This window comes from Rhinolophus hipposideros (assembly GCF_964194185.1).
Source record: "Rhinolophus hipposideros genome assembly, chromosome: X".
In the NCBI taxonomy this organism is placed as follows: domain Eukaryota; kingdom Metazoa; phylum Chordata; class Mammalia; order Chiroptera; family Rhinolophidae; genus Rhinolophus; species Rhinolophus hipposideros.
Window position 1 is genome coordinate 78,288,335 of NC_138046.1, and position 22,970 is coordinate 78,311,304.

Consider the following 22,970-nt stretch of genomic DNA (forward strand, 5'->3'; position numbering starts at 1 on the left):
GCTTGTACTACAGGGCTACAATAATCCAAACAGCATGGTATTGTCAGAAAAACAGATACATAGACCAATGGAATAGAATTGAGAAACCCAAAATAAAACCACATAAATAAGACAGATAACTTTTGACAATGAAGCTAAATACATACAAAGGAGGAAAGACAGCCTCTTCAATAAATGGTGCTGGGAGAATTGGATAGTCACGTGCAAAAGAATGAAACTGGACTGCTATCTGTCACCATGCACCAAAATTAATTCAAAATGGATCAAAGACATCAGCATAAGTCCTGACACAATAAACTGCATAGAAGAAAACATACGTACTAAACTTATGGACCTTGGAGTCAAAGAGCATTTTATGAATTTGACTCCAAATGCAACGGAAGTGAAAGCTAAAATAAATGAATGGGACTATATGAAACGTAAAATCTTCTGCACAGGAAAAGAAACCATCGACAAAATAAAGAGGCAACCAACTGAATGGGAGAAGATTTTTGCAATCAGTATGTCCGATAAGGGGCTAATATCCAAAATACACAAGGAACTCATGAAGCTCAACAACAAAAAAACAAACAACCCAATTGAAAAATGGGCAGAAGACCTGAAGAAACATTTCTCCAAAGAGGACATACAAATGGCAAATAGACATATGAAAAAATGCTCAACATCACTAATCATCAGAGAAATGCAAATAAAAACCACAATGAGATATCACCTCACCCCAGTCAGAATGGCTATCATCAAGTAGAGAAATAATAAAATGTGTTGGAGGGGCTGTAGAGAAAAAGACACCGTCATACACTCATGTTGGGAATGCAGATTGGTGCAGCCCCTATGGAAGGCAGTGTGGAGGTTCCTCAAAAAATTACAAATAAAATTACCATATGACCCAACAATCGCTCTCCTGGGTATCTACCCAAAAAATCTGAAAACATTTATACATAAAGACATGTGTGATCCAATGTTCATTGCAGCTTTTTTCATTGTAGCCAAGACACGAAAATAACCAAAATATCCTTTGATGGATGAATGGATAAAGATGTGGTGTATATACACAATGGAATTCTATTCGGAGGTAAGAAAAGATGAAATAGTACCATTTGTGACAACATGGCTGGATCTTGAGATTATAATGCTAAGCGAAATAAGTCAGACAGAAAAAGTAGAGAACCATATGATTTCACTGATATGTGGTACATAAAACTGAGAACAACAAAAGAACAAGACAAACAAATGAAGGTACAAAAACTCATAGACATAGACAATAGTTTAGGGGTTGTCAGAGGGTAAAGGGGCACGGGGGCTCTAGAAGAGAGTAAACAGGGTCTAATATATGGTGATCAAATAGAACTGACTCTGGGTGGTGAACACACAATGTGAGATATAGATAATATATTACAGAATTGTACACCTCAAATCTATGTAACTTTCCTAAAAATTGTCACCCCAATAAACTTTAATTTTAAAAAAAATGACTAGTCTGGCAGTGCTGTGCCAGATGATTTTGAGGGAAAAGAGATTGAAATTAAGGGGCATGATGATATCTTCAGGAATTACAAATAGTTCAGCATAGTTAAAATACAAGGTGCATGTGAAAAGTAGGAGATTGTCATAAGTCATCTATGTCTGAGGTAATGAGAGCAAGAACAAAAGAAGCAGCAACAGGTATGAAGATAAGTGGAGATGAAAAAGATCAAGACTTAGTATCAAACTTAGCTGGAACTGGAGCAAAACTGAGAAGGAGTCATATCCCTCCTCCCTTCATTCCCAGCTTCCCAGATGTGTGCTGTTTTCCCCACCTGTAATTTTAACTTCAGTGTCTTCAGGTCTAAAATATTCAGTGCCTTTCTGCTCTTTCCTCTTGCCCTCGTCAGCTTTAATAAAACCCTCCCTGAGTCTTTCCATCTAACGAAGATGAAATGGTCTGACAAATTTGGGGCTTGACCATCCTAAAGACAGTGTCGTTTTACCAGGTTTGGGAACAGGGATGGAGAAATGATATTTGCTGAATACAAACTTAACTCACACTGTTTTTATACTGGCTTTACTAAGAAATAACTATTACCTATATGAAATGTATCTGCATACTATACACCTTTATGTGTATTGTAGACTTAATTCTCTATTACCTTAATGCACACAAGAAATTTAACAGGTAGCCATTTAAAACTGCTGAACACAATCTGCCATTTTATTTCTTTGTGGCAGGAATCAAAGCCTGTTAGAAACTCTGCAGAGTAGATTTCAGAGATCAGCTAAGATGTGTATGGATAGATTTTTGGTCCTGGAGTGAAAAAGAGCTGGTTCTTTGAAAAGATTAATAAAATTGACAAAACCTTGGCTAGACTCACTAAGATAAAAAGGGAAAAGACACTAATAAACAAAATCAGAAATGAAAGGAAGGTAAAGCCATACCATCTTTATGAAACCCTAAAGCCGTACGATCAAGTAGGATGAGCAACCTATACAAGAGATGATAAAAAGGAACCAACAAAGATGACTTTATGAGTTTCTCTCTTAAAAGATCTGAAGAATGGTGATCATACTGCCAGAATCAGAGATGCTGTAACTTGTAAAATAAGAGATAAGGCCAGGGAGAAATACCTGTGAGCCATGGAAAGTGAGGCAACTTTACGTTTTATTGAAGCCATCGATCTCTTATCATACCTTCTCTCTTTTCTTTTTTTTTCCTAAGATAAAAACTAAATCAAGGGGGAAAATCACACCCAGAGCTTCAAAGATTTACAGAATGGCAAACTGGAAGGGAATTCAGGGATCATATAATACAATCCTATTAAATTGCAGATAAGTGAACAGATCATAGGGAGGGAGTGATTTACTCAAGATCACACAATCATCCGCCAGAGCCTGAGGTATGATCCAGGTCTTGTGCCTACCAGTCCTATGAATTTTCCACCATGTCCATTGTCTTTCTCCTTGCAAAGATTCCCTCTGATTTTTTTTTCAAAGAAATACAGTTTATTTTTTATTGTTTTTTTCTGCGTCTAGTCTTACCCTTTTTGAATCTATATTACTTAACGCTGTTGGCAAGACTCTTTAATGTTCATATGACCATATCTTTCATATGCTCTATTCAAAATCTTTTTTTTTTCCTTTTTTTTTATTAAATTTATTGGGGTGACAATTGTTAGTAAATTTACATAGATTTCAGGTGTACAATTCTGTATTACATCATCTATAAATCCCATTGTGTGTTCACCACCCAGAGTAAGTTCTCCTTCCATCACCATATATTTGATCCCCTTTACCCTCATCTCCCACCCCCCACCCCCTTACCCTCTAGTAACCACTAAATTATTGTCTGTGTCTATGAGTTTTTCTTTCTCATTTGTTTGTCTTGTTCTTTTTGGTTTATATACCACATATCAGTGAAATCATACGGTTCTCTGCTTTATCTGTCTGACTTATTTCACTTAGCATTATACTCTCAAGATCCATCCATGTTGTCACAAATGCTCCTATATCATCTTTCCTTAACGCCGAATAGTATTCCATTGTGTATATATACCACAACTTCTTTATCCATTCATCTATTGAAAGACATTTTGGTTGTTTTCATGTCTTGGCCACGTAAACAAAGCTGCAATGAAAATTGGAGTACATGTGTCTCTATAGAGGAATGCTTTCAGATTTTTTGGGTAGGTACCCAGGAGAGCGATTGCTGGGTCATATGGTAATTCTATTCGTAATTTCTTGAGAAACCTCCACACTGCCTTCCATAATGGCTGCACCAGTCTGCATTCCCACCAACAGTGTATCACGGTTCCTTTTTCTCCACAGCCTCTCCAACACTTGTTGCTATTTGTCTTGTTGATGATAGCCATTCTGACTGGGGTGAGGTGATATCTCATTGTGGTTTTTATTTGCACTTCTCTGATGATTAGTGATGTTGAGCATTTTTTCATATGTCCAATTGCCATTTGTATGTCCTCTTTGGAGAAAGGTCTCTTCAGGTTGTCTACCCATATTTCAATTGGGTTGTTTGTTTTTTTGTTGTTGAGTGTCATGACTTCCTTGTATATTTTGGATATTAGCCCCTTATCGGAGGCACTGTTTGCAAAATCTTCTCCCATTCAGTTGGTTGCCTCTTTCCTTTGTCGATGGTTTCTTTTGCTGTGCAAAAGCTTTCAAGTTTCATATAGTCCCAATTGTTTATTTTAGCTTTGAATTCCCCTGCGTTTGGAGTCAAATTCATAAAATGCTCTTTGAACCTAAGATGCATAATTTTAGTACCTATGTTTTCTTCTATGCAGTTTACTGTTTCAGGTCTTATGCTTAAGTCTTTCATCCACTTTGCACGTGGCTATCCAATTCTCCCAGCACCATTTATTGAAGAGGCTGTCTTTCCTCCATTGTATGTTTTTACCTTCTTTGTCAAAAATCATCTGTCCATATTTATGTGGTTTTACTTATGGGTTCTCAATTCCATTCCATTGGTCTATGTGTCTCGTTTTCAGCCAATACAATGTTGTTTCGATTATTGGAGTGCTGTAGCACAAGCTAAAGTCAGGGAGTGTGATACTTCCAGCATGGTTCTTTATTCTTAAGATTGCTTTGGCTTTCGAGGTCTTTTGTGGTTCCAAACAAATCTGATGGGTTTTCTTCTATTTCTTTAAAAAATGCCATTGGGATTTTGAGGGGGATTGCATTAAATCTGTATATTGCTTTGGGTAATATGGCCATTTTAACTATGCTGATTCTTCCAATCCATGAGCACGGAATGTTTTTACGTTTCTTTGTGTCTTCTTCAATTTCTTTTTAAAATGTCTTATAATTTTCAGCATATAGGTCCTTCACATCCTTGGTTAAGTTTATTCCTAGGTATTTTATTCTTTTTGCTGCAATTGCAAAAGAAATTCTTTTTTGTATTTCTTTTTCTGAGATTTCATTGTTAGTATATAGGAATGCAATGGACTTTTGTACGTTGATTTTGTGGCCAGCAACTTTACTGTATTCGTTGATTGTTTCTAATAGCTTTTTGGTGGAGTCTTTAGGGTTTTCTATATGTAGTATCATGTCATCTGCAAAACTGACAATTTAACTTCTTCATTCCCAATTTGCATGCCTTTTATTTCTTTCTCTTGCCTGATGGCTCTGGCAAGGACTTCCAACACTATGTTGAACAGCAGAGGTGATAGAGAAGAGCCCTGTCGTGTTGCTGAACGTAGACCAAAGGGCTTCAGTTTTTCACCATTAATTATGAGATTAGCTGAGAGTTTGTCATATATGGCCTTTATTATATTAAGGTATTTTCCTCCTATACCTATTTTATTAAGGGTTTGAATCGTAATTGAATGTTGTATATTGTCAAATGCTTTTTCTGCATTAATTGATATAATCATGATTTTTGTCCTTTATTTTGTTTATGTGATGTATCACATTGATGGATTTGTGGGCGTTGAACCATCCTTGTGCCACGGGGATGAACCCCAGTTGATCATAATGAATAATCTTTTTAATGCATTGTTGTATTTTATTTGCTAGAATTTTCTTTAGGATTTTTGCATCCGTATTCACCAGAGATATTGGTCTATAGTTTTATTTTTTTGTGTTGTTCTTACCAGGAATTGGTATCAGGGTAATGTTGGCCTCATAAAATTTGTTAGGGACTACTGTCTTTTCTCCAACTTTTTGTAAGACTTTGAACAGGATTGGTATTAGATCGTCTTTGAAGGTTTTGTAGAATTCACTAATGAAGCCATCTCGTCCAGGACTTTGCTTTTGGGAAGGTTTTGGATGACTGATTCAATTTCCTTACTGGTGATCAGTCTGTTTAGATTTTCCAGTTCTTCATGTTCAGCCTAGGAAGGCTATATGTTTCTAAGAACTTGTCCATTTCTTCTAGGTTATTGAATTTGGTGCCATATAGTTTTTCATAGTATTCTTCGATGATCTTTGTATTTCTATGGTGTCCGTGATAAAGTCCCCTTTTTCCTTTCTGATTTTGTTAATTAGTGTCTTCTCTCTTTTTATCTCAGTGGGTCTAGGCAAGGGTTTGCCAATTTTGTTAATCTTTTCAAAGAACCAGCTCTTTGTCACATTAATTTTTTTTATTGTCTTTTTGTTCTCTATTTCATTTAGTTCTACTCTGATTTTTGTTATTTCCTTTGTCCTGCTGATCTTCGATTTCATTTGTTTTAATTTTTCTAGTTCTTTAAGGTGTAACATGAGGTTGTTTATGTGGCATTTTTCTTGTTTCTTGAGATAGGCCTGTAATGATATAAATTTCCCTCTTAAAACTGCTTTTGCTGCATCCCAAAAATTCTGGTAGGATGTATTTTCATTGTCATTTGTTTCTATGTATCTTTTGATCTCTCCTCAAATTTCTTCTTTGACCTGGATGTTTTTTAAAAGTATGTTGTTAAATTTCCATGAATTTGTGTTTTTTCCTGCTTTCTTTCTGCAGTTGATATGAAATTTCAAAGCCTTGTGATTAGAGAATATGCTTGGTATGATTTCAGTCTTCTTAAACTTCCTTAGGTTGATTTTATCTCCCAATATATGGTCTATCCTTGAGAATGTTCCATGTACACTCGAAAAGAATGTATAGTCTCATGTTTTATGATGAAGTGCTCTATATATGTAAATAATGTCCATTTCATCTATTGTGTCATTTAGGGCTGCTATTTCGTTATTTATTTTCTGTTTGGATGATCTATCCATAGCTGTCAATGACATATTTAAGTCCCCTGGTGTAATTGTGTTTTGTTCAATTTCTTCCTTTAATTCTGATAATAGTTGCTTGGTATATTTCAGTGCTCCCTGATAGGGGGCATAAATATTGGTGACTGTTATGTCTTTTTGCTGTATAGTCCCCTTTACCATTATGAAGTGTCCATCTTTCTCTCTTATTACCTTCTACACACTGAAGTCTGTTTCATCTGATATCATCATGGCTACAGCTGATATTCTCTGGGTATCATTTGCTTGGAGTGTCAATTTCCAACCTTTCACTTTGAGTCTATGCTTGTCCTTATAGCTGAGATGTGTCTCTTGTAGACAGCATATGGTTGGGTTATTTTTTTAATCCAATCTGCTACTCCATGCTTTTTTATTGGTGAGCTCAGTCCATTTACATTTAGGGTGATTATTGATATGTGGGGATATCCTATCATTCTATCTTTAGTTTTCTGGTAAGGCTGTGTCTCCATTGTTTCTTTGCCTTCTTGTTGTTGTCTATTATTTCTGTGTAGTGATATTCTATGATGTTTTTCCTCTGTTTCTTCTTTTATTACAGTACATATTTAAGTTCCAGACTTTTTTTGAGTGGTTACCCTTAAGTTAATGTAAAGAAAGTTTGATATTTAGAGTATTCCATTTTCTTCAGCACGCTTACTTTCTCCATTCCCATATTCCTGTTCTGGCCTTTACTCTCCCCATTTTTATGTTTTGATTGCCACCAATGGTCCCTGTTGATGGTGGTCAAATAGCCTCCTTTAGTATTTCTTGTAGTGCAGGTCGTGTATTATGAAATTCCCTCAGCTTCTTATGTCTGCAAAGGTCTTTATTCTTCCTTCATATCTAAAGGATATCTTTTCTAGATATATTATTCTTGGCGCATCATTTCTCTTTTCAATAGTTTGAATATTTGGTTCCGATCCCTCCTGGTTTGTAGAGTTTCTGCTGAGAAATCTGATGATAATCTAATGGGCTTTCCTTTGTAGGTTACCGTCTTTTTTTCCCTGGCTGCCTTGAGGATTCTTTTTTTTTGTCTGATTTTAGACAGCTTCAATACAATGTGCCTTGGAGAAGGCCTATTGGGATTGAGGTAATTAGGTGTTCTATTTGCTTCTTGGATTCAAGGATCCAGTTCTGTCCACAAGTTTGGGAAGTTCTCATCAACAATTTGTTTGAATATATTCTCTGTTCCCTTCTCTCTTTCTTCTCCTTCTGGTATGCCCATTATTCTTGTATTGCTCTTTCTGATGTAATCAGAAAGTTCTTGTAGAGTTCTTTCATTTCTTATAAGTCTCAATTTTCTTTCTTCTTCCATCCATGTTATTTCCAGGTTTCTATCTTCGATGTCAGTGATTCTTTCCTCCATCTGGTCAACTCTGTTACCTAAGCTGGCTATTTCATTCTTAATTTCTTCTATTGAGTTTTTAATCTCCAGAAATTCTATTTGGTTCTTTTTAAAATTTTCAATCTCCTTCGTAAAATGCTCATGTTCTTTGATTGTGTTTCTGAGATTATTAAACTCCCTCTCTGTGTTTTCTTGCATCTCATTGAGTTTTTTCAGAACTGCAATCTTGAATTCTCTGTCATTTAAGTCATGTATTTCCATATCTTTAAGTTCTTTTTCTGGAGACTTTTCACTTTCTTTCTGAACTGTCTTGTTGCCTTCGTTATTAATGACAATTACTGATTTGTTTTCTCCCTTCCTAGACATCTGCAGGCGTGGCTTCTGCAACAAGGTCATAGGAAGAGGTCTTTCGTTTTCCAGTACTTGTTGGTAGAATGTTTTATTTTGTCTCCGACTGCAGCCTATTTTTCTCTCTCACACGGTAGTGCTATATTTTCTCTGCACTATTCCAGCTTCTCACACAATGGGGGGATTCCCTGAGAGATGGGCTTCTCCTCTGTTAATAGTTCACCTGGTTCACAGGGCCTAGTGTTCGTGTGCGTATGTGGAGAGCTTTTGAAGTTCCAAAGCTCTTCTTGCACCAGATTCAGAGCCTGTATGTTTCAACAGTTCTGTTTCCTCCTGCAGGGATCCACCCAGATATTTTGGACCAGGGGCAGGGTGAGTTGTGATAGGTGGCCCAGACCAATGGCGCCAACCACCACCACAGCCGGTCCTGCTTCCACAGCTCCCTTCCCTTTGCCGGAACTAGTTGGGCTGCAAATCTTTGTCTGCAGTCCACAGTTCTCAGAACATTAAAGATTGTGTTCTTTGATCTGACACTGCTACTCTTCTGCTTCTAGCACCAGACAGGTGGGGACTGGGCAAGTTCTGGGAGCATAGGGAGGAGGCGGCTAGTCTCAGTGCCCGAGGCTTCCGTTCTCCACTCAGCAGAGAGGGCTTAAACCACCGTTTATAGCCTTCTTCCCTCAGTCTTTTCTCCGAGGTCTCTGCTGTGAGCGCTGTGCTCAGCCGTGTTATATGCTGTCCCTTCAGCCCTGTGTACCATAAATGGAGCCTAGCATTCCGAGTTCTTCCCTCTCCCGCAGCTGCAGTAGTCTGGGATGCAGTGAGCTCAGAGCACTGAGCTAGGTTTGGGTCCTGCACCCGCACGGCTCTGTCTCCACACTTCTCCCTTCCCTCTTTCCCCGCTCACGCAATTTGTCCACCTTTAGGTGAATTCAGTAGTGAGTTTTTCGTCTTGCCTGTCTGCTGTGCAGTGAGTCCTTTGTGGAATTATAGTTGTTCGATTAGTTGTAAATTCTAGGGAAAATTTACAGAGGCTCACCTCACACCACCATTTTGACATACCCTGATTTCAAAACCAGAAAAGGACGTTACAAAAAATTAAATTATGAACCAATATCCCTGATTAACATAAATCCAAAAATCCTCAACAAAATATTAACAAATGGAGTTCAGTAATACATGAAAAAGACTATACACTATGATCAAGTTGGATTTATTCCTAGGATGCAATGTTGTTTCAATATCTGCAAATGAATTAACATGATAGACCACATAAACAAAATGAAAAATAAAAATCTTATGGTCATATCAACAGATGCAGAAAAAGCATTTGACAAAATTCAGCATCGATTTATGATAAAAACTCAGCAAAGTGGGAAAAGAGGGAATGTATCTCAACATAATAAAGGCCATATATGACAAACCCACAGCTAACATCACACTCAACAGAGAAGGGCTAAAAGTGTCCTCTTTAATATCAGGAACAAGTCAAGGATGCCCATTTTCACCAGCAATGTTCAACATAGTATTGGAAGCCCTAGCCACAACAATTGAGAAAATTAATTAAAAGGCATCCAAATTAGAAAGGAAGAAACAAAACTGTCATTATTTGCCGATGACATGATGCTATATAAACAGAACCCTAAAAGTTCCACCAAAAAAACTATTAGAAATGATAAATGAATTCAGTAGAGGAATACAAAAATAATATTCAGAAATCAGTTGCATTTTTATACATGAATAATGAACTATCAGAGTAAGAAATTAAGAAAACAATCCCATTTACAATTGAATCAAAAAATAAAATACCTAGGAATAAATTTAATCAAAGAGGTAAAAGACCTGTATTTGGAAAACTATGAGACACTGAAGAAAGAAATTAAAGATAACATAAATGGAAGCATATACTGTGCTTGTGGATAGGAAGAATTAACATCATTTAAAAGTCCATACCACCCAAAGAAATCTGTAGATTCAATGCAATCCCTATCAAAATACCAATGGCATTTTTCATCGAACAAATAATCTTAAAATTTATATGGAATCACAAAAGACCACAAATAGCCACAGCAATATTGAAAAGGAAGAACAAAATTAGAGGTATCACACTACCTGATAGAAAACTATACTACAAGGCTATCGTAATCAAAAAAGCATGGTACTGGCATAAAAACAGACACATAGAGCAACAGAATAGAGAACTCAAAAGTAAATCCATGCCTATATGATCATTTCATCTATGACAAAGGAAACAGGAATACACAGTGGGATAAAAACAGTCTGTAGGGACAGAGCCAGGAGTGCAGTTTCCAGGTTCTCAGCCTCACGTGGAAAGGTGCTGGCTCACGTAGTAAATGGCCATCAACTATGGTTGGATGGCCATCAGCTGTGGCTTGTTGGCTGTCAGCTGTAACCAGTGAGCCATTGGCCACTAATATAACTGCTGTGGCTATGCTAGCAGAAAATGGGAGTTAGCAAGAAGTTGGTGGCTGAGCTAGCAAGAGTGGATTGCAGTTAACATGGTGGACTACAGCTAACAAGTGAGGTGGGTTGGCAGAGAGAAGTGGACAGCAGGTTATGGATAGTGTGGCTCCTGCTTCCTGTGTCTCCAACCCATCCGCCAGCGAGAGTATAGTGACTCCCCTATCTATGGGGAATTCCTTTTTGGGTATCCGTGGGTATTCCTTTTTGGCCTCACCATATCGTGCATTCTTATGTGGGGGGCGGGACTAGAGATCCCTCATGCCACCCTGCATGACACAGTCTATTCAATAAACAGTGTTGGGGAAACTGGACAGATACATGCAAAAACAAAAACAAACAAACAAAAACAATGAAATGGCACCACCTTCTTACACCATATACAAGAATATACTCACAATGGATTAAAATCTTAAATGTAAGACCCAAAACCACAGGACTCCTAGAATAAAACATAGGCAGTGAACTCTCTGACATTGATCTTAGTAATATTTTTTTTCTGACCTACCTTCGTGGGGAAAGAAAACAAAAGAAAAAATAAACAAATGGGACTATGTAAAACTATCAAGTTTTTGCACAGCAAAGAAAACCACCAACAAAAGAAAAGAGAGCCTCCTGAAAAGGAAAAGATATTCACCAATGATACATCTGATAAAGGATTAATATCCAAAATGTATGAAGAACTCATACAACTCAACACCAAAAAAACAAACAATCCAATATAAAAATATGGGCAGAGAACCTGATGAGACATTTCTCCAAAGAGGACATACAGATGGCAAATAGACATACGAAAAGATATTCAATGTCACTAATCATCAAAAAATGCAAATTAAAACCACAATGAGATATCATCTCACAACTGTCAGAATGGCTATCATCAATAAATCAACAAAGGTTGGCGAGGATGTGGAGAAAAGAGAAACCTCATGAACTGTTGGTGGGATTGCAAATTGGTACAGCCACTATGGAAAACAGTTTGGAGGTTCCTTAAAAAACTGAAAATAAAACCACTTTATGACCCGGCAATTCCACTTCTTGTTATTTATCTTTTGGAATCCAAAAAACTAATTTGAAAAGATATATGCATGCCTATCTTCACTGCAGTGCCATTTACAATAGCCAAGATACAGAAGCAACCTGAGTACCCAGCAACAGACAATTCGATAAAGAAGAGGTGGTACATATATACAATGGAATATTACTCAACCATAAAAAAGAATGAAATCTTCCCATTTGCCACAACATGGATGGACCTAGAGGGTATTGTGCTAAGTGAAATAAGTCAGACAGAGAAAGACAAATACCATATGATCTCATTTACATTTGAAATCTAAAGAACAAAATAAACAAACACACACAACAGAAACAGACTCACAGATACAGAAAACAAATTGATGGTGGCCAGAGTGTAGGAGGGCTTGAGGACTGGGTGAAAAAGGTGAACGGGATTAAGAAATACAAATTGGTAGTTACAGAACAGTCACAGGGATGTAAAGTACAGCATAGAGAACATAGTCAATAATGTTGCAACAGCTATGCATAGTGCCAGGTGGGTCCTAGACTAATCGTGTGGATCACTACATAAATTGTATAATTGTCTAACCACTATGCTATACACCTGAAACTAACATAAAACAATATTTAATTGTAACTGAAATAAATAAATAATTCATTTTTAAAAAAGGAAAGTACAAACAAAATCCTACTGGACTTCAAAGGAGAGGCATATTAAATTAGGTTGAGTGGCTCAGGAATGGCTTTTTGTTTGACTAGAAACAAACAAAAAAAGCACACAAGAGGCACTGCTATCTTCACTTAATAGAAAACATGGCCTGGGGACTACCTTGGGTCACTTGTAGGTCATCAGCTCTACTTAGAGAGCACAACAGTCATTCGCGTTCATAGGTAATTCTAGTGCAGCAAGAATAAAGAGCACTGTATAAGAACTGGGACGTTATATTCTTAGATTGTTTCAGGGCTCTCAGTTACCTCGTTCACTGGAATCCAAACCAGGTTCAACCCATACCAGGTTACATGTTCAATGGAGGCTAAGGGCTGAGGGAAAGAGAATATATATAATAATATATATAAGAGAATATATATAATATGATACAATATGATACAATGCAATGCATTATATAATTATATATGCTGTTTCCCTGAAAATAAGACCTAACCAGAAAATAAGACCTAGCATGATTTTTCAGGATGACTTCCCTTGAACATAAGCCCTAATGTGCTTATTTTGGAGCACAACTTAATATAAGACCTGGTCTTCACCTGTTAATTTAGTGATCCTGGGGAAGTTATTCAATCTCTCTGTACCTCAGATTCTCAATTGGTAAATGGGAATTGATAACAGTGTATATCTCATGGTATTTTTACGAGAATTAAATGACGTACACAAAGCAAAAAAAAAAAAGACCTGGTCTTATTTTCGGGGAAACATGGTAGTGTTATATTATATTGTACTGTAATATGATATGATATATATTGTCGGGCGGGGGACCCTGCTCGCTGTGCCATTTGTCGTGCGGGGCGTCCGGTGGGGTCCCTGGTCCCGCTCCCCTCATAAGAATGCAGGACACGGTAAGGCCAAAAAGGAACACCCACGGAGCCATAGATAGGGGAGTCAAACCAATATATTCTCGCTGGCTGCTGGGCTGGAGACACAGGAAGCAGGATCTACATAATCTGCCTAACAGCAGTCCGCGCTTGCCAGCCACCATCTTCTTGCTAGCCCCCATTCCTTTCTGCTAGCGTAGCCACAGCCGTTATATTAGTGGCCAATGGCCTACGGGTTACAGCTGACAGCCAACTAGCCACAGCTGCTGGCCGTCTGATCACAGTTGATGGCCATTTACTACCCGAGCCAGCACCTTTCTATGTGAGGCCGAGAGCCTGGAAACTGCTTTTTGGGGCTTTGTCGCCACATATATAATCAAATAAAAGTTCTGAGTAACTCCTGAATTAAATAATTGAAGTAAAAAGTCATATGCATATATCTACACTTTCAGTTTAACACTTCTCCTTCACCCACCCAATCACCGATATAAGAATAGTGGAATCCTACTGAAGCTGCTGTCAGAGACAAGAGTTCTCAAACTGAAAAGGAAAGAGAGGCAAGGAGTAAAAGTTTTGATTACTTACTAGGTAAAAAGTTCATGTCACTAAAGCAAGCATAGAAGACACCTCAGAATCCCAAACTTGAGAACACACTACACTGTTACACAGCCAATGCAACATTTACTCACTTGTGCATGTAACAAGTGGGCTAAATTTTAATTACACAGCTACCGTGGAAATGGATAACTAGTATATTAGTCTGATAATATTAAACTTTTCATAGATGGGTCTTAGAAATTCATTAACTTGCTTTCTCTTTCCACATGAGGGAGAAATGTAAGTTTTGTCTAAGCACAAAACTGTGAAAGAGCCAAAGTTAATTTTATCCATATATAAGATGAGTATGATCATAATTTCAATATTAGAACAGATTCTTTTCGACTGCATGCAGAAGTGTTGAAATCTGAATAACGTCTATGGATTGTACCAATCAATTTCCTAATTTTAATAGTGTACTACAGTTATGTAATATACTACAATTGGGAAGAACTGAGTGGAATCTCCCTCCATACTAACTTCCAATAAATCTATAATTATTTTAAAATAAAAACAATATTATTGTGTAAAGTGGTAAAAAGAAAGGACTTTTTTCGTTCAGTATTCAGTTAGAATATCTTTATTGATTAGAGACCTAGGACAAGCTAAACCAAGAAAAAAAAAGTTTACTGCTTGAATAACAAAATATAAAAACCAAGTCTGTCTGAGTAATTCCCCACCTGCAACGCATACTTCACCCAGACTGCTCGTAATAGGTTATCTATATCAACTCCTTACCTGTAGAAAAAGGGGAAATTTAGAGAGCGAGAATAAATTGAAGAAGATCTGAAAAATGATTATGTGAATACAGGGTGGACGGAAACAGCAATATCGTAGCTGTAGGTTCAGGTCTTACTTTTAAAACTTGTCTGTTTTATATTTTTTGCATTTTCTTGTTTATTTTTTTTTCAGTAGAGTTCCTTTGGAAAGTTCCAGCCTATTTATACTTGTTAAGAAAAACCTGGAAGAAGATGTTTATTTTGTTGGCACTTAGACCACAGATAAATGAAAAGTGGCAAGCCTCTGGGATCCTTGCAGACAGGGATGAAAGTTGCCATAGGGCAACACAAATTTAGAACAAAAGTGTTCAAGTTGCTACTGGTCCGAGAAAGCTCTTCTTCGCTCATTTCTTGAAGATTTGTTATACTTTGGTAGATTTTTCTGATATAGTTTAATTGAAGAGAAGAGATATACAGTCATGAAAAGTTAACTATACAAACTACAAAACAGTTGATCTCCAAGGGTATGTATGCCAAATTAGTGATGTAAACAATAACTGCTACTATGAATTTTTAGGGAGAAGAGTCCAAGGTCCTCTAAGCCATCCTTCCTTCAGGGAAAACTGTTCCTAATCTATCCCAGACAGATATACTTGATATTTTTAATGTTGTAACTCTTCTTCCTAGTAAACTAGATCCTTGGATATGATTTTCCAAATTATTTTACCTTTGAACTTTGTAACAAACTGTTTAGAAGAGAAAATGGAAAATATGGTTTCATAGAGAAAGAAGTATTTTTATAATAATGTTTTCCTCTTTAGATACAGAAGCTATGTGCACACAGCAGCAAACATCTGTGATCAGCTCTGTTCTGTATTCCAAGTTTCGCCCCTGGGGATGTAAACATGAATGGAGAGAAAAGAATGAGGCACAGAATGCAATAACTATTCCTCAGTCTGTCAGTAGAGCTTTGATATTCCATCACACACCCTGGATCTGTGCTGAAGGCTGTTAAGCTCCCATGACCCTTCTGGACTGCTTCTAAGGTCATTAACTTCCTTTTCAATCTTATGATTTCAGCTTAGGCTTCTTCTGCCAGTGTATCATAAGAGGAACTGACCACTAACCAGAACATTTGTGAAGAGTACTGCAGCATCACAAGGAGGTATGGCTCCATTTTCTAAATGATTCTTATTTTTATCAACTTGCAAATTATCTTAACAGATTAACTTTCTTCATCATCTGCACTAAAAATTAATTTCATTTATGTTTATTGCTTCTTTATATTAATCAATTAATGACCATTTGTTTTGGGTTAAGATGGCTCTTACCATATTGTATTGTAACCTCTCCACACTTCTGAGACATCATTCCTTCCCCCACCAGACTGTGAGCTGCTTAAACACAGGAATGAGATCTTAGCCATCTCCATATAGCATGGGTCTCATTATTGGAAGATCACAGTAAATTCTATAAAAATTAATTAAATGCTGTTTGAGATAAGCAAAGCCATCATCTGTAAAATGACTGGCTGAACTAAATGATCCCTACCCCAGGATTTACTATTTGTTTGAAAGTCTTACAGTCTTGTTTTTAATAGCCTAATATAGATCATTGACTTGACTTAGTTATAAATAAACAATTGAACCTAAATACAGAAATTACTAGGAAGGCTTATTTTGGTCTGGAAGGACTGGTAACTTATTAATGGGACTAAAGATCATCTGTTTTGTTTTGTTTGTTTGTTTTTGTCTGTTTTTATTATCAGTTTTATTTGACATCTTTCACTCAGAGATATGGGAATTTCAAGTTTATTTAATTTATGGTATTTAACAGACAAATAAATAAATGATTAATGTGTGTCAAGATACAGATTTTTTAAATCTGACAATCTTAAGGTTGATTTAGTGCATTCCTTAATACTTTGGGAAGCAACTTAACAGAGCCACTTTAACAGAGCCACTTTAGGTTCTGAATCTGGAAAGGTTTTTTGTTTGTTTGTTTGTTTGTTTTGTTTTGTTTAATTTTATTGGGGAACATTGGGGGACAGTGTGTTTCTCCAGGGCCCATCAGCTCCAAGTAGTAGTCCTTCAATCTAGTTGTGGAGGGCGCAGCTCAGCTCCAAGTCCAGTTGCCATCTTCATTCTTTAGTTAGTTGCAAGGGGCACAGCTCACCATCCCATGAGGGAATTGAACTGGCAACCTTGTTGTTGCGAGCTTACGCTCTGACTGAGCCATCCGGCCACGCCTCCAGAAGCTCAGTGGCAGCTTGTTGTCTTCAATCTAGTAATGGAGGGCTCAGCTCACTGGCCCATGTGGGAATCAAACTGGCAACTCTTGTTCAGAGCTCACGCTCTATCCAACTGAGCCATTCAGCTGCCCCTGGAAAGGTTTTTAATTATATCGGAATGGAAAAATAACTCTAAGTGATTTTAAATGATAAATAATACTTTCAAATGATAAATTTTTTCCATTATTCATTTACTCATTGATTCAATTAACATTTATGAGTATTTATAGGCAAGGTACATATGTGTTATCCCTGTGTGTGACACCTTCTTATATATCAACCAGATAGTCTGTGAGGGAAGATAACATATACATACAAATTATTTATCTGCAAGATATATTTAAAGTTTCCTAGAAGTGAAAACAATAGAAATTACTTTGGATGGAGGCTGAGAAGGCTGAAGGATGGATAGTTTTCGCACATAGATGGAGGAAAGGGTATTTCAGGAAGAGGAAATCCATTTTAAAAGACAGGCAGGTGGGAAAACAAGCCCCTGGTATAGTAAAATAGTTGTTTCATTGAACTTTAAGGTGTGCAAAGAGGAGAAATGAGAAAGAAGCTAGGAAACTTCAGCTGCAACCAGACTGTAGAGAGCCTTAAATATCAAGCCAAGAAATCTGGATTTTATTCTGAAGGCATTCAGGAAACACTGAAGGTTTTAGAGCAAGGACATGACATAATTGGAAGCTATAATGTATGGAAAATTATTCTGGAAAGAGTTTGTGGCAGGGTATAGTGAGAGTTGGTGATGGTAAGCAGGACAGGTGGTAATTACCTAATACCTTTCAAGTGTAGGTCTTAAAACAAAGGCTGTATCAAAAATCTCAACAGCACCATCTAGTGCCTCACAACATAACACTGCCCGATTTGGGGAAAACCCAAGACAAGGCTAACAAAAAAGACTAGATTAAGTTTAGGTGGTTTCTCTTTCTTGCGCAATTTCACCTGCATTCAGAGAACAAATGGTGAAAGAGGCAGGTAACAGGAAAGCAAACTAAGAAATAATGCAGAGATTGGGAATAGTGAACTAATTTTTCTCTATGATCCTAGATATACCCTCAGAATGATTCATCTTCAATTTTTTTTTATCATATACCAACAGTTCTTACGAAAATAATGGCATTTTTTCAATGAAAGGGAAAAAATGGAACAACTAGCCAGGATGGATGGATGAAACCTTTTCACAGCAAATATAACTGCTAGTAGTACTAAGCCTAGGAAGTTACATCCCAACTACAATCACTATCGTAGCTATCTGTTTCTATGTCTCAAAGGCAGAGACAAGATGTGTCTCCTCCATTTCTGACAGTTGTTGCATGTTCAGTCTTCTCACTTTACAAATCCCAACTCCTCTCTTACTAGGGAACAAGAGCTGTGTTAAAGGGCAAAAAATTCAGACTTCAATCAAGGGTTGTTCCTCATATTATATATGGATGAGTTGCTCCCACCTTCTTAAAGAATAAAGGAAAAGAATTTGGAGGAACACTAAAGATATCACTACTTTCACACTATCTTATCCCCATTTCTCTCTGATCAGAGCTTGTTGGGTGCCCTAATTGACTGACCTGATATAGTTGAACTAGGCTAGACCAAGTGACACCTTCTTGCTATAAGAGAAATGGACATGTAGTGTTGAACAGTAAGCCTTTGAGTATGAGTCTAGGAAGAGAACAAGGATGAACAGCTACAATATCTTCTCCCAGAAAGTATATTCCAACTAGTTATGCTGCATTTTTCCTCAGAGCCTTAACTTATGGCACAGATTTTAGAAATGCATTTCACCTGTTTATACTATTTTCCTCATTAAAATAACTGGATGACTTCTATAATTAGTCCAGCCTTGGTGTTCTGTGGTTCTAAATAAAGTCAACCATGTTCTAGATTAAGATTATCTCCCAGGGGAGTGAGTTCCATTGATAACAAATCCGATTATTTTCCCTAGGTAGGAGTATCATCCAACAAACGTTACCTAGGAGGCCCTCTTTTTGGGGAAACCATGCATTCTCACCCAGATTTTATTTTCCAAGAGAATTCAGTTTTCTGCCAATAGATAGATAGATGATAGATAGATAGATAGATAGATAGATAGATAGATAGATTGATTGATTCACATTTATGAAACTACTATCTTAACAGTAACAATGGTTTAAATGACAAAGAAGAGGATCTGGGACAATTTCAGGAAAATTCATATAAAAGTATAAATTGTATAAATCTATATCATTTTGGTTACACAGATTGGCTTTCTTTTTCTGGCTATTTCCCTTCAATTTAATTCATTAGACCTTTTTAAATCATTTTTTGTTATATTTTTCATTATTAGAAACATTTTTTTCTTCAAAAACAAAAACCACTATCATCTTTAGAGCTTTTCTCTCATCAAAAAACAAACTCAATTAAAAGGAAGATTTACAGAACAGTACTGGAGAGATTTGACTTAAAATAAGGCAAAGCTGTTTTAGCTAGGTCTTAAAAATTAAAAGAAAGTCTATCAGCAAACATGGGTGGAAAAGGAGGGATAAAAGAGTGCCTGTAGGACCCAAACCCTTCTAGAGACAAGGTGCACCTGAATCCCTCCTCATTGCCACACCATCCTTGCTTCCTGCTGTGGTCAAAAAAGTATACATAGTGACACTATAAAATGAAACCTTAGTACCTCCTGTAATTTATGGTCTGGTAAAAATTGACAAAATTTTTTAATATATATTGTAGGCACCAAGCAGACATTCCTAGAGAAACATGGATGGAGTTGGAAATCTGACAGTATCTTCTGCCAGTAATAACATATGCAATGACACTATCGATGACTTCCGCAATCAAGTATATTCCACCTTGTACTCTATGATCTCTGTTGTGGGTTTCTTTGGTAATGGCTTTGTGCTCTATGTCCTCATAAAAACATATCATGAGAAGTCAGCCTTCCAAATATACATGATTAATTTAGCAGTTGCAGATCTACTGTGCGTGTGTACACTGCCTCTCCGCGTGGTCTACTATGTTCACAAAGGCATTTGGTTCTTTGGTGACTTTTTGTGCCGCCTCAGCACCTATGCCTTGTATGTCAACCTCTATTGTAGCATCTTCTTTATGACAGCCATGAGCTTTTTCCGGTGCATTGCAATTGTTTTCCCAGTCCAGAACATTAATGCGGTTACACAGAAAAAAGCCAGATTTGTGTGTGCTGGCATTTGGATTTTTGTGATTTTGACCAGTTCTCCATTTTTAATGTCCACATCTTACAAAGATGAGAGAAACAACACCAAGTGCTTTGAGCCTCCACAGGACAATCAAGCTAAAAATCATGTTTTAATCTTGCATTATGTTTCATTGTTTGTCGGATTTATCATCCCTTTTATTATTATAATTGTCTGTTACACAATGATCATTTTGACCTTACTAAAAAATTCAATGAAGAAAAATCTGTCAAGTCGTAAAAAGGCGATAGGGATGATTATAGTCGTGACAGCTGCCTTTTTGATCAGCTTCATGCCATATCATATTCAACGCACCATCCACCTTCACTTTTTACACAATGAAACTAAACCCTGTGATTCTGTCCTTAGAATGCAAAAGTCAGTGGTCATAACCTTGTCTCTGGCTGCATCAAATTGTTGCTTTGATCCTCTCTTATACTTCTTTTCAGGGGGAAACTTTAGGAGAAGGCTGTCTACATTTAGAAAGCATTCATTGTCCAGCATGACTTATGTACCCAAGAAGAAGACCTCTTTGCCAGAAAAAGGAGAGGAAATATTAAAAGAATAGTGTAAACCCATCTCCAATGTAAATCAATGAAAGTTTCCCAAGCATTATCTCAAATCATTCACAACAAAAATAAGAATTTCCATTAATAATTTATAAGTACTTAACTGAAGGTGTGCTTACAAATCTATCTTATTTATGCATCCACATTATTAGAGGTCCTAAAGATATTTTTAAGTGTTAAAAATTCAGTCCACAACTATTAAATAAATTATAAATGTTTTTTGACCATTCACCAAAAGGTGGAGAATAATTGTGTATTGTCACTGTAAAAAAAATGGGTCCAAGATCAAGGTTTTCACCCTGAAACAAAAGCTATAAAAGGATAAGAACTAGCCTTTTAAGACATAAAATTAGTAAATAGTTCTCAATCATACAAGCATATCCCTTTGTATACATGTCATCAGATGAGAACTAGAATGACCCAGGAACTACATAAAATGTACCATTACCCTATTCCTTTGTAGTATTGACTGGCTAGGCGAAATAGGGCTATTTCTTCCAGAAGAGAATGTGCAAGTGCCAGAACAGCCTAGCATTCAGCCAAATGGCCCTAAAGGCTCCATGCAATGTACAGTCTGGAAACTGAGGAAGATAACCCTGGTCAAAGTTCAGTTTGTGTCCAATTTTCTTCTGCTTCTGACTCAGGCCCCCAAAGGAGAATGGTGGAATTTTTCTTGCTTATTGAGGTTCTTGTAGGGAATTCTCTCCCTACACGACACACAGACCTTCCTTAGGAAACCAGACAACTGGCATTCCTATATTTGAACAGAAGTAATTAAAAATTAATCTAAAGAAGATAAAAAGGGGTCCACTTTTCTACATGCTTATTACTGGGATCAAAATTAATTAAAATGAGTTTCTAAATAAAAAATTGAATATTGATATTAAAAATTGTTTCAAAAAGTACTTATATTTATGCATATGTGTATAACTATATGTAAGATATTTTGCTCTATGATATGCATTTATGAATGGAAGTTACTTATAAACTTTTTTATTGTTTTATACTTTGTACTTTTGTATTGGCATGTTGACAGGAATATCAAAGAAATGTTTACAATGGATTATATATTACAGTGTTAGCTTTGTTCTTAAACCAACAAAAACAACTTGATTATGGCTAAAATATGATATTCATGGAAAAGCTTTTGCTGAAGTGTGGTCTGCTCCTTAATTCTGTATTTCAAAAGGCACATTACCTCAGAGGAAACAAATAATAATAGAAAAGAAAAAGGAAAGTTATGAAAGAAGTTATTTCTGAATCTGCCATGTGTATGTTATTTCTATTTCACCTCAAATGTTGCAAACCTTTAGGGGGAAAATACTCAGAACATAAAGAGAGAGGACTTCTAAGGCCTAGTAATAACTGACGTCCATTTATTTTTAACATACCTAAAATTTGGCAGTACCTATACTTTTACCCTATCCATTTTTTCCTTGCTTGAGACGAAGATCAAATGGAATATTCATCATAAAAGTCAGTCCTAATTTCTCATTTACTAAGCTTTCTGCTATTCAATAAGAATCGTGTGGTAGAAGAGCCAGAAGACCTGGATGCTAATCTAGTCTCTATTATTTATTAGCGGTATAACTTTAAGCATGTGACATAAACTCTGATCCTCAGCTTCTATTTGTAAAATGGTAATAATAATACTTGTCCTGCCTTTCTTACAGGGCATTTTTGAAATTCAAATGTGATCATAATATACATAAATATGTTAACATACATATGTTAAATTTTTACCTTAAAATGTATGTGAATAATTTTAAAGTATTTAGAGATGAATTTGTACTTAAATATACTGCTTCATATTTACTACATGAATTTTCAATTTTGAAAGAATTAGAACAAAATATGGCTATAATTAAATTCTATTCCACAGTAAAGAATCTCGTTGCTTATTTATTCTTACCCCCAGAATTTTGCCTACATTCTCACTTTCACTGACAATCCCACTTCTTCCAACACAGAAACATACCATACTTCAATCACCTATAAGCTCACCATGGAGTTGTTCTTTAATGTCACATGAATTTATGACCAATACCACACTGGTTAGTTCTTAATTTTTTTCCCCAACTTTTCTATATGTGTTAGTATTTTTCTCCCAAAGTGGAATCATTACTTCGCAGAATTTCTTGTTGAAAAGTATACATTTAATTT

General features: G+C 36.5%; 1 protein-coding gene across 2 annotated transcripts in view; it reads left to right on the top strand.

The window, feature by feature from the left end:
* CYSLTR1 (cysteinyl leukotriene receptor 1) overlaps nucleotides 1-22,690 on the top strand; it is a 52,034-nt gene extending 29,344 nt beyond the window's left edge. Inside the window, exons 2-3 of one of the 2 annotated variants that reach the window (XR_013992954.1) lie at nucleotides 15,835-15,919; nucleotides 19,757-22,690. Coding sequence is in view for 1 of the 2 variants with exons in the window: in XM_081042815.1 (XP_080898941.1) it covers nucleotides 19,784-20,806 (1,023 nt within the window). In the remaining variant the exon portion in view is untranslated. Of the gene's footprint in view, nucleotides 1-15,834; nucleotides 15,920-19,756 lie in introns of those variants that run through there. The other variant, XM_081042815.1, reaches the window with a different exon arrangement.
* Nucleotides 22,691-22,970: the final 280 nt, after the last annotated feature.